General features: G+C 48.5%; 1 protein-coding gene across 2 annotated transcripts in view; it reads left to right on the top strand.

Annotated features, from left to right (window-relative positions):
• Window positions 1-1485: 1485 nt before the first annotated feature.
• Window positions 1486-12630, top strand: part of LOC121967225 — a 28588-nt gene continuing 17443 nt past the window's right edge. For both annotated transcript variants that reach the window (XM_042517329.1, XM_042517321.1), the window contains exon 1: window positions 1486-2006. In XM_042517329.1, the coding sequence (XP_042373263.1) occupies window positions 1532-2006 (475 nt within the window). In that variant the 5' untranslated portion in view covers window positions 1486-1531. The remainder of the gene's footprint in view (window positions 2007-12630) is intronic.

Genomic DNA, 12630 nt, shown 5'->3' with positions numbered 1-12630 from the left:
TTTTAGGTTATTAGATGCAAGTTTAATGTGTAGAACCCTTTAGCTCGACCCGTTATCATTTATGGGATGATAACATATCAGAGTGCCTATATAAGGGAGAGGTCCCTAAGGGGTTAGGACATCTTAACATCTTCCTTTATTCTCCATTAACGAAGATTTGGGGTGTTATCACTCTAATTCTCTTGGAAGACCTTCCTCTCACTTCTGCTTCATCTTCTTTCATAAGGATCGCTTAGATGATGCTAATGGATAAGAACCATGATTCTTCAATCAGGTTCTTTGTCGTTGGTTTATGCTTTCTTGTTGTTATGCCATGTTCTATGTTGAAACAAAGATCCATGCTTACTATTGTATTTCCTATGTCAAGTTCTTATTTGGTTTCTAGAAATCATATGACTTAGGTTTTACAATTTCCTTTCATTCTAGTTTTTACTCATAACTAGAATGCACGGAATGAGCTTTAGAGTTACACCATCAAAAGTTAGAGTTTCTATGTAATAAAGGAAATCATTAAACATCTTGAAAGTATAGTGCATAACCTTCAAATACAGAAAATGAGGTCTATGTTTTTCAAAATATAAGATAACAAAATGAACAAGAACAAGTTAGTAATTAAATAATATAAGTTTAAGTTAACTTATGATGACATTACATAAAATTTATCAAAATTACTTTATTTTTTTTTGTGTTATTGTTAGTAACAATTGCTATATTATGGTAACATTATATGACACATGCATTTTGTCTTAATTATTTTGATTTGTTATGTTCTCATGGGTGAAATTATATTATGGCAATATTAGTTATTATAATTTTTCTGTAAAATTAGGTTGCTAGTGGTGATATTGACAATGATATTGGGAATGATATTGGTGACGATAGTGATATCAATGGTAATGTTTGTCCCTCTATCTTATTTAAAATTTTCTACTTCGAATAAAATAGGAAGATCAATATAACTAAAAATTTAATTGTTGTTGATTAAACAACACAAGTGTGAGTTATTTAATCTAGCTTTAAGTGACATTGAACACCTACATGTGTTTATAATATTAATTCTATCATCTACATAGTAACTGTTAACAAGTGCTACATATAACAATTAATATAATATAATGGTGTAAGAAACATCAAGGTAGTTGCTACAAATGGAATAACTTATACAATATTGTAGTAACGGTTAAGTGGCTCCTAAAAAATTTTAAAATGACTCTGATTAAATTAATATAATTTTGATAGAGTTTAAGCAATTTGGACTAAATTGGTAAAAATATTTTACTATAATAGTTTGTTTAAAATGAAATAGTAATTTAAAAAATATGATGGAATATTTATTTGATAATTTTTATAAAAAGTAGCTCATTTGAGCAGTTGTTAAATGTGAGACTTTTTTGATTTATTTTTTACCTAGAAAAAGGGAATTTAAAATATGAATATTATATTTCAATATTAATAAAATTCTGAAAGCTTAGTTTAGATATCTCCAATAGGAGGCGGCGCAACCGAAACATTCTACTCCAGACAAAATAAGATGCTTAGCGTAGGTGCCCCTCCTTCCCCTGCAGCCCTTCCCCATCTCATCCGCCGCCAGCGCCCTTCGCCTTGCATCCTTCTCCCCTTTGGTAGCCGCGTCGCCGCTACGGTTTCGATTCCGCGGCCAGGACGCCGCCGGCTCATCCCGCTTACCGCTTTGAGAAGGGGACATCGGAGCCGGAAGCTGGGAGAAGGGGACGAAGATGCTGGCTGGTCACAAGTATCAGACGAGGACGATGAAGATGAGGACGTGGACGAATCGACTTTGCCTTTCCAGGAAATGAGGCAGTGGCTGCGCAGCAAACCGTCCGGATTCGGAGAGGGGAAGAACTACGATACCAGGCTGGAGGATGACCTCTGGGGGGAGATTGAAAGGAGCAGGAAAACACAAATGGAGAACCTTAATAAGCTCAAGAACAAGCCTAACATGAGTGATGACAGACCCAAGACGAAGGAAAAAGCGCCACATAAAGGTGAATTCCCAACATGTTCATTGATCTCTATTAAGCCCTTTGTTTTACACAATTTATGGAACTTAATGAAACAACAAACAATAATCCATGAGTCTCAAGTCTCAACTGTTTGAGAGGACTATAGGGGTCTTATTTAGTCGTTGAACTTTAATTAAGGCCACATTAGCAATATTTTCTTCTCGTTTTTTGTTTCAAAAAACGAAAAATATTAGGGTGAACTGTAGCTCACGCGAGTAAGAACATAGATTCAAACCCTAAAGCTACATCGCTCGGTGTCCATGTTAGTAGCAGCCAGGACCCTGAAAAATCAGATCAAATGTATGCAGACCATACTACCAACAAATACGAGGTCTGCAGTTCAGAAAAAACAATACAACATCAGGACTGATTTATCAAACAAACAAGTCAATTAAAGAATCAGAATATCCATAACTTCTCAGGGCTACAACAGTTATTGATACTCCACTTCCAAGTTCATATGCTCCTTTTGTTTGGGTTGAATAGCTCACAACCTGTATCAACTCCTGTTCGGTCCAGGTTCAAGACATGAACATCGTGCCATTTTGGGGTCTCCCACACCATCGAAAGTCAGTCTTGTATTGCTGTGCTTAGCAAGCAACAAGCTACCAAGCTAAGTTGGGTCTCAAAAGCCTCCCAAGTTTCTGAACGATTGGGTGAGTCAAGGTCCATTCCCAGATTTGAGCCATTTTTCTCCAACCTAGCAAGGCAAAGGGCAACCAAAAAACAGGTTAGAAATTGCTTCCTTGTGTGCTTTACATAGTGCACACTTTGGGTCATCATCTAGCTGTCTCAACCCTTAGTCTATACTTTGTGTTGACCTACGATGAACCACCAATCAAGCAAAGTGATGCAACACAAGAAGAGAGATAGAGTGTTGGAATGTTTGTGTAGTCGGAATCTGAAATTAGGTGTAAAGAAGTGTAAAAGGATTGTAGAACATCACACAGAAGAATTCTTAAAAACTCAATTTCTTTTCTATATTCTAGTAGTATAGCAACATACATATTTATACTAGTAGATGAATTCATAAAAATCATAAAGGACTCACATAGGAAACGTAAAGTACTCATAGAGACTCAGATAGAAAATATATTAAAGACTCATCAAGACACATATAGGAAATGTAAAGGCCTCATAAAGACTCTTAATCGACACTTTATTTTTCAAACATTGAAAGTTAAAACACATTGTAATTTCTGGAAATTTATAGAGGACTTTTGACTTTCAACCTTTGTTTTCAAACCTTTGGAATTGTGGAACTTTATATCATTTCCCAAATAGGCTCATCATTTTCCAAAGTATGCTAAATTAAAAGTTGGTCTTTAGAATCTCTGTTTTTACGTTTATAAACTTTTAATAGAGAATGTCGCTTGACTCCACAAAAACTAATTTTTTCTTAGAGAGAAGGAATACCAAATGAGATGAATAGACTATCTATTCTCCAATTCTGGGTATATGCAAGGTTTAAAATTTTGATCCATGTCGAAGTTTCGGTTTATGACCAGAATGATATAGTTTCAATACCATATCATGTTGTGCTGATATGATTTCGGTACTTTTTAAAATATAAATATATTATTTTTTATATTTGATTATTATAAATACTTATTGATCCGGTGGTAAGAGCCCGGGACGCCCTAACGAGGGGTCAGCGCCCCGTGGGGGTCAAAGGAGGGGTCAACGCCCCGTGGAGGTCAAAGGGCCAGGTGGTCCGTCGAAGAAGGGTGAGCCGACCGGACTCATGAGAAAAGGGCAGGCCGATCGGCCACCGAAGAACATCCGATAGTAAAAGGCGCTCGACAAGGATCGGGTTCGCCAATGAAACGAAAGAATAACGATCGAGCGAAAGGCCCAAGAGAAGGCGACGAATGGGTGTGCCGCCTACGTAGGAATTAGGGCCGTCCGACGGCGCTCTTGACGCCCCGCCGCATGGGTAAAGGATGAACATCCGCCGACGCCAAGTCGTATGGCTAGGCCATACCCTAGTCCGACAACGGGGTGTCCTGTCGTCCCATCAAGGCACGATGGGACGTGCGATGGCGTCGGGTAAGTTTCGACAAACCCATACCGAGGTACGGGTCATGACACGCACGCGCATGTAGAAGCTTTTTCACCGCTTATATAAAGAGCCGCAGACTTCACGGAGGTACGCGCTTCAAGCTTTGAGCTACTTTTTCCACCACTGCACCGACTTGAAGGCCGAGGGTCGCCACGGAACCCTTCCCGACCGACTTGCAGTTCACGGAGTTTCGTGAGACTAGCCGAGATCTACATCAAGAACCCGAGAGCGCCACGTGCCCGCAGTTAATTCAACATTCGACAGATCAATTGCGCCGTCTGTGGGAACGCTCCGCATCCGATCGGAAACAATGGACGAGGCCGGCGACAACATACGTGACGCCTTGAACGAGGAACTCGACGCCTCGATCGAGATAAGGGCCGCCAAGCTCGTGAGCAAAATAGAAGCCACACCGCCGGAGCAAAGAAGCAACATCGGTCCCGGTGGTCGAGCTAAGCACCACCGCCACCGCTGCATTTCATCGAGCCCTATTCCGCACCAGCCGCACCATTTCATAGAGATAGGGGATCTTCTGACGAAATGCCAGACGAGAGGATGGAAGGGGAAAGCCCCGAGCGGACGCATCACCCGAGAGGATTAATCACCAATTTTCGAGGCTATTCTGAGATCCTCTGCACAAGCACTACGTGCCTCCGACGATCGGCGAGTATAATGGGACAACCGACCCGGATGATCATCTGGGTAAGTTCGATAACACAGCTACTCTCCATCAATACACGATGGAGTAAAGTGCCGAGTTTTTCTTACCACTCTCTCGGGATCGGCTCAACGGTGGTTTCGAGGTTCCGGACGGATCCATCACAAGCTTCAAGGACTTCCGAACGGCCTTCCTCCACCATTTTGCAAGCAGTCGACGCTACGTAAAACGAGCGAGCCTGTTCGCCATCAAGCAAGAAGCCCGTGAATCGCTCCGAGCTTACATCCAACGGTTCAACAAAGTGACAATGGATATTCCAACCGCCACTTCGGAAACCATGATGAACGCCTTCACACAAGGCCTAGTGGATGGGGATTTTTCCGATCACTCATCCGAAAGCCGCCCGAGATTACGATCACATGCTGCACCGGCCAACGAATACATCAACGCGGAAGAAGCGCAAGCCAGGAAAAAGAAACTCCAACCGAGCGGGCTCCCCGCCGAAGCGGAAGACGCCGCTCATCACCGCCAGAGGACCGAGGGTCAAGCAATCCGATCTCCCACGCCAGTCCCACGCAGAGGCTCCCCACCAAGCCAAAGAAGAGATGGACCGATGTTCGCTCCTTCCACCGACGACACGCACAACACAAGGGATTGTCAAGTCTTCCTTCGTATCCCGTGCCCCGGAATGCCGGGCGACGGTCTCCCTCACGACAGCGACAGAGAACTCGTGAAGCCGACGGACGCGGTGACAGGCCACCAGACTCGATCGGCATCGTTCTCAAGGCGGAGAATCGCCGAGTCTGGAACGATCCCGACCGTCCGCTCGGGAAAAAAATAAGCAATACTTCCCGAGGCGAGATCAACGTTATTGTGGCGGGCCGACCGGAGGAGACTCCAACCGAGCTAGAAAGGCGAAGCGTCCCTCCCATATTCACGCAATGCAGAGCGAGAACGAGCGGAAGGACCCAAATTAGTTTCGGCCCGGACTGGAAGGAGTCAAGTACCCCACGACGATGCTTTGCTCATCAAAGGTGGTAATAGCCAATTACACTATTCATCATATATTGACACAGGGAGCTCACCAACATCATATTCAAGAAGGCGCTCGATCACCGCAAATTGATCGAGCCGAACTGTTACTCATGACAACTCCGCTCTACGGGTTTACGGGTAACGAAGTTCACCGGTCGGACAGATCCTACTGGCTACCTCGCTAGGAGAAGACTTCGTTGTGGTCGACTCTCCCTCGCCCTACAACGTCATTTTGGGACGACCGACGCTCGGCGAATTCCGAGCGGCCGTGTCAACCTTCCATCAGAAGATCAAGTTCCCCGTGGAGGACAAAGTGGGAGAAGCACGGGGAGATCAGCTAGCAGCTCGGCGATGCTACATCGAGATGGTCCGAGCTGAAGCCAATTCCGCGATCGAGGTAAACGCCATCACCGAAAAGCCACCCTCTTTAATTTATGAAGAAAAGAGGAAGTGCAGATTCACCCAACCCGATCGGAGGCCACGACTTTTATCAATCCGATCTAGAGGAGAAGCGAAGGAGGAGCTGATCCAATGCCTCCAAGAAATCGTGATGTCTTCGTCTGTCGACATACGAGCTGCCCGAATTTCGCTGAGCATAACAAGAAGACGAGTCGATGTCCGACCGGACGCCGCAAAGCGTAGAAAAGAGATTTCATCGAGCGTAATGCCATCATCCGGAGGTGGAGAAGCTTCGAAGCCACCATATCGTGCACTGATCATGGTGCGAACGTAGTATTAGTCTCCAAGCCGACAACAAATGGAGAGTACATAGATTTCGTGATCTCAACAAAGCTCAGCTCGAAGACTTTTATCCCCGCCTGATAGATCACCGGTGGACTCTACTAATGAATTAATATGACGCCGACGCTACTAAGGCTATCATCGCACCGCCGTGAAGATAAAAAAGTCACCACGACGACACCTATTGCTATAATGCGATGCTGTTCGGATCAAGAACGCGGAGCCACATATCGTCATGATGAATAAAGTATTCAGAGAGCAGATCAAATCTGGAAGTGTATGTGGACGACATTCTCATCAATCCGTCCGAGCGCCAATCTCTTCAAAGAGCATGAGGAAACCTTCCGACATCGCAAGAAATACGGATTCAAGCTAAATCCCGGTGCTTGTTCGAGCGAAAGGAGGGCGTTTCGGGTACATGTGATCGGCGGGGAATCAAGCAAATCCCAAAGAAGGTGAAAGCTCTCCAAGACATGCCGCCAAGAAATACAAGGAAGTGCAATTTGGCCTCGGATAGCTACTTTGTCGATTCATCTCCAAACCGCCGACCGAGCTTCCTTTCTTCAAAATTCAAGAAGGCCACTAAGTTTCACTGGGATGAAGAATGCGACCTCAAGACTCAAGGCATATCTGAACTCTCTCCCAGTATTGCCGACGGCGGGTGAGCCACTTTATATGACTTGTCTTCAACCGAGCATGCAATCGGCTCGGCTTTAGTAAGGGCGAGCGGAGAAGAGCCTGTGTATTTCCTTAGTCAAAGATGCTGAATCTCGCTACACTGGCTCGAAAGTCGGCTTTCTCTCAAATACTTCCGGCGATACCATCATTGTCAAAACAAATAGCCCGCCGTCGTGTGTTACTAAACCCGGAAGCGTCGGCTCATCAGTGGACGGAGTTAAGTGAATTGACATCCAATACCATCCCGCTCGTGATCAAAGCGCAATCCTTGGCCGATTTTAAGGATCGAGGCAAAGGCCTAAGCTATGTGGAGAATATATGTGGATGGGTCGTCCACTGCCTCTAAGCGGATCGAATATTAGCTCTCCTCAAGAAGAAAAGATGCACTTATCCGTCCTACTGGATTATAAAGCTACCAACAATGAAGGCAGTATGAGGCCATAATGGTTTCAGCTTGCGCTGTGAGCCGGGCAACGCCCACTCGGATTCGCACTGCCGCCTCGCCTCCTGTACCTTGAATCAATAGTGCTCGGCTCAAGCTTTGAAGCCTTCGAGAAGCTCAAAGCCGATTTTAGAGAAGTTATTGTCCGGAAGATACCCAGAGCAGAAAATCAAGCAATGATGAGTTAGCCAAACTCATGAGCTCAATAACGCAGCCAATTAAAAAAGTACTGTTGGTGGCGCACGTCGACCGGATGGAAGGCCTCACATTTCCAAGCGATTGGCGAACACCCATCATAGAATTCCTCCGCTCGGGCGCCACACCATCCAAGGAGTATGAAGCCCAGCTACTAAGGAGGAGAGCCGGTCGGTTCACACTCATCGGCGATCAGCTTTACAAAAAGGCTTTCTCACGCCCGTTGTTGAAATGCGTGAGCTCGGAGGACTCGGCTTACATCCTCCAAGAAGTGCATCCAGGATCGTGCGGAGGACATCCGGGCGGACGAGCACTAGCTAAGAAGATCCTGCTAGCTGGATACTTTTGGCCGACTTTACAAGCAGACGCCGCTCGGATCGTGTCGACGTGCCTTTCATGCCAGAAGTACCATAATTTCAACCCTTGGCTCTTTCTTCTTCGACCAGATCCAGCTCCATGTTCCTCCGCTCGGCGTTGCCCTCATCATAGCTTTGGATCCGAGCGGATTCGACTCCAACTTCAACAGGAATGACCGCTTCGCCGCCATACACCAGGTGGAAAGGCGTGACGCCCGTCCCTTCCTTTGGAGCCGTTCGGATGGCCCATAAGACGACCGGCACTTCATCTACCCAACTCCCTCCCAAATGGTCGAGCCGAGTGCGTAGAATGCGAAGAATTTCCCGATTGGCTACTGCACTGGGTGCCTCCGCTCTGCGCACCACCAAGGCACTGGGTGCCTCCGTTTTCTGCACTGGGTGTCTGCACTGGGTGCGTCCGCTCTGCGCACCACCAAGGCACTGCACTGGGTGCGTCCGCTCTGCGCACCCCCAACGCACTGCACTGGGTGCCTCCGCTCTGCGCACCACCAAGGCACAGGGTGCCTCCGTTTCCTGCACTAGGTGCGTCCGCTCTGCGCACCACCATGGCACTGCACTGGGTGCCTCCGCTCTGCGCACCACCAAGGCACAGGGTGCCCCGTTTCCTGCACTGGGTGGGTCCGCTCTGCGCACCAACATGGCACTGCACTGGGTGCGTCCGCTCTGCGCACCAACATGGCACTGCACTGGGTGCCCCGTTTCCTGCACTGGGTGTCCCGTTTCCTGCACTGGGTGCGTCCGCTCTGCGCACCACGGCATGTCTTGGAGAGCTTTCACCTTGCTGGGATTTGCTTCGATTCCCCGCTCTGTCACTATGTACCCCAGAAAACGCCCTCCTTTCGCTCCGAAGGGGATTTAGCTTGGAGCCGGCGTCTATAAACGTCCGAGCGGAAGACCGTCGAGCTCCGACGTTAAATATCGAGAGACGAGCCGACGTCTATAAACGTCCGAGCGGAAGGCCGTCGAGCTCCGACGTTAAATATCGAGAGACGAGCCGGCGTCTATAAACGTCCGAGCGGAAGACCGTCGAGCTCCGACGTTAAATATCGAGAGACGAGCCGGCGTCTATAAACGTCCGAGCGGAAGACCGTCGAGCTCCGACATTAAATATCGAGACGAGCCGGCGTCTATACGCTCCGAGCGGAAGATCGCCGAGCTCCGGCATTAAATATCGAGACGAGCCGCGTCTATAAACGCGCCGGCAGGCGTCTATAAACGCTCCGGGCGGAAGACCGCCGAGCTCCGGCGTTAAATATCGAGAGACGAACCGGCGTTTATAAACGTCCGAGCGGAAGACCGCCGAGCTCCGACGTTAAATATCGAGACGAACCGGCGTCTGAGCCGAAGACCGCCGAGCTCCGACGTTAAATATCGAGAGACGAGCCGGCGTCTATAAACGTCCGAGCGGAAGGCCGTCGAGCTCCGACGTTAAATATCGAGAGACGAGCCGGCGTCTATAAACGTCCGAGCGGAAGACCGTCGAGCTCCGACGTTAAATATCGAGAGACGAGCCGGCGTCTATAAACGTCCGAGCGGAAGGCCGTCGAGCTCCGACGTTAAATATTGAGAGACGAGCCGGCGTCTATAAACGTCCGAGCGGAAGAGCCATCCATGTAATATATTCTGGCGGTAAGAAGTCGATCGACGACAAAGCAAGTTCTTTAAGACCCCTGAGCAGCCGAGCGGCTCGCATAGCAAAATCTGTGGAAAACCCCTTTGAGGTAAGGCGCAAAGCAAAAGATGGTTAATTAGAATTAAAGACGTGAGCACGTGAACGAGTGACATTCGCGCGCCGAGCGGCTGCGCAATCGCATGGAGAAAGAAAAAGGTCTTGCCAAAACAAAAATTGCAAGGAAGGGAAGATGATCTATTTACGCCAAGCATTGGGCAAACGAAAAAAGTTACAGCAAAAAATAAGTTTGGCCGAGCGGCGAAGATAAAAAAAAAAAGTTGGTAAAAAACCCTCCTCACGCATCAAATTCAAAAAGAGCATCAGGAATGACGCCCATCACGGTTGCCAGGTCTTCTGATGGGATGGTCAGCTCGGCGAGAAGGTGGCCTTTGGTCTTCAAGTAATCCACAGCCGCCTTAATCGCCTCTTCGAAAGTGAGGGAAATTTTGTCGGTAAATTTCTCTCCGAATTCGTCCGAGCGGACAAACGCCTTCCTCACTTCGTCAGAACGAGCCGACTCCCCGTCCTGATATTCTTTAAGCGTGGCCTGGGCAGCATCATTGGCAGCCTGGAGATCCTTTAAATCCCCTTCGAATTTGAGCAAATCAGCCGAGCGGCTCTCCTTCTCGGTGGTCAAAAGAGCATCCAGATCCTTGATTCGTTGCTCCAGCCCTCTGATCTCCACCTTCATTCGGTCCATGTCATCGATGGCCTGGCGCTTCCGAGTGATCGCCGTCTTGATCTCCTTATCTTGTTGTTTGACCATCGCTTCGAGCCGAACGACCTTGCTCGCTAGATCGGAAGCTCGTTTCCGTTCGGCTTCCAGTAATTTTTTGGCCTTCTCCAGAGCGGCCGTCGACTGTCGGCTGTCTCCTGCGGCCTTGAGTTTTTTCAATTCATCCTCCAGCTCGGCCAACCGATTGCTAACGGCAATCTGCTCCACCCAGTTCTACGAGCAGGAGTGAACAGGTTAAAAACTTAATTCAAATACACGAACAGAGAAAAAGAGCATACTCCGGTGGCCTGTTGAAGGTTGCTGTCGCCGAGCTGCCCGGGAGTCATCGCTTTTATTCGGCGCCGAGCGTACTCCCAAGCTTTTGCAAGAGGGCCCGTCAAGGTGATCTGCTGCTCGGGGACCACTGGCCGATCAGCAGCAGCCATGTATTCCTCTGAGGGGAGGCGCAGGACGGTTTTAATTAAATTCGGGCCGCTCGGCTCGCTCTGAGAAGCATCGGCCTTACCGGATGGCCCACCGGTGGAAGCTCGCCCAAACGCCTGATACGGCGCAGAGTTCTTGAAGGGCTGGACGGCGGCACCTCAGAGCTTGCCCTCGGAGAGCCATGTGGGGTCGGGGTACTCTTTAGGGAAACCGTCCCGGACAACACCGGAGCATCCGCGCCCCGCTCGGGCTGTGGCTCATCAAGTGGAGTTGAGGCAGATGCGGATTCCGGTCGTCGGCGCTTCCGAGTGAGTAGCGGAACATCATCGGCCGAACGACCCTCCACCTCGGCTTGGGTAGAAGGTTCTGTGCCGCCCGCTGCCTCGTCGTGAGAGGTAGTAGCTACTAAGGCTTCAGGGGCATCTTGAGTCCCCTCGCCTGGTCGGATCGGCTGGATCAAGGCCCCGCTCGGCGACCTCCTTGTTCTTCACCGCCTAACTGATGCGGCTTTGATTGAGCTTCTGGTCGCCTTGCGCCACATAACTCGAAATGCAAACAAAGATTAAATCAATTGAACAAAGAAAAGGAGGGATGAGAATCGCACTCATGCTGCAGGCGATCGGTGGGGTAAGGCAAATATGCGTTACTCCCGGAGGAGCAAATTGTCGATATGATGTTGACCGACCATGCCGTTGGTGCGTGAAGGTATCGCGTCGCCTCTAAATTGCTGAGCTCGGCCATCGTCTGCCACTTGGTACAAAAAGTTGGCCGCTCGACGTAGAAAAGTGCTCCTTCCAATGTTTGTTGGAGCTCGGCATGTTATCGAAGAAGACGAAACCTATCATAGACTGGAAAACAAAGGTGCCCCACTCGGCTTGCTTGGGATAAAAAAAGTAGTGAAAAATCTTAGGGTCGAGGGGAATGTTGTTCAGTTTAAAAAGGATTATCACTCCGCTCAGCAGCCTAATGGAGTTGGGGACTACCTGGCCGAGCGGAATGCGAAAATAATTGCAGACTTGTAAGAAGAACTTGTGAGGTGGAAAACGCAGCTCGGCCAAAAATTGGTCTCGGAAGAAAAGAACAGTGCCAGGCGGCGGTTCATGTGGCCGATCGGCCGGTGTGGCTAACACTATGTGATGGTCAGGAGGAATATCATAGGTTCGAGTGAGGCGCAAGGCGTCCTCCTCATCGAACCGACTTTCCATGGTCGAATACCAAAGACCAGGAGCATCGCCGGTCGGCTGTGAGGTACTGGTCATGGTATAAGGCCAGGGATGGACGCGTGATGGAAGAAATGAGAAATAAAGCTAGGAAAGAGTGCGGGATGATAATAGAAATAGCTAATAGAGAGAAGAAAGGAGAGGCAGCAAGGAAAAGGAAGCCTTACGGGCAAAGGAGATGATCGAAAGAAGCTGTAGGGTCGCCGGAGAGCCGGAACGCAAGGTCGCCGGAGAAGAAAGGAGCAGCGAAACGTCGGGAGGAGAGGAGGCCGAAATGCGGCGGAAAGCGGAAGTCGGAGCTTTATAAGGGCGGCCGCTATTAATTTCAGCCGCCCGATCCAGGTCGCCGATAATACGCGCGATCGCC

The sequence above is a fragment of the Zingiber officinale genome, chromosome 1B (assembly GCF_018446385.1).
Source record: "Zingiber officinale cultivar Zhangliang chromosome 1B, Zo_v1.1, whole genome shotgun sequence".
Taxonomy (NCBI): Eukaryota; Viridiplantae; Streptophyta; class Magnoliopsida; order Zingiberales; family Zingiberaceae; genus Zingiber; species Zingiber officinale.
This window is presented reverse-complemented; position numbering and strand designations above follow the sequence as displayed.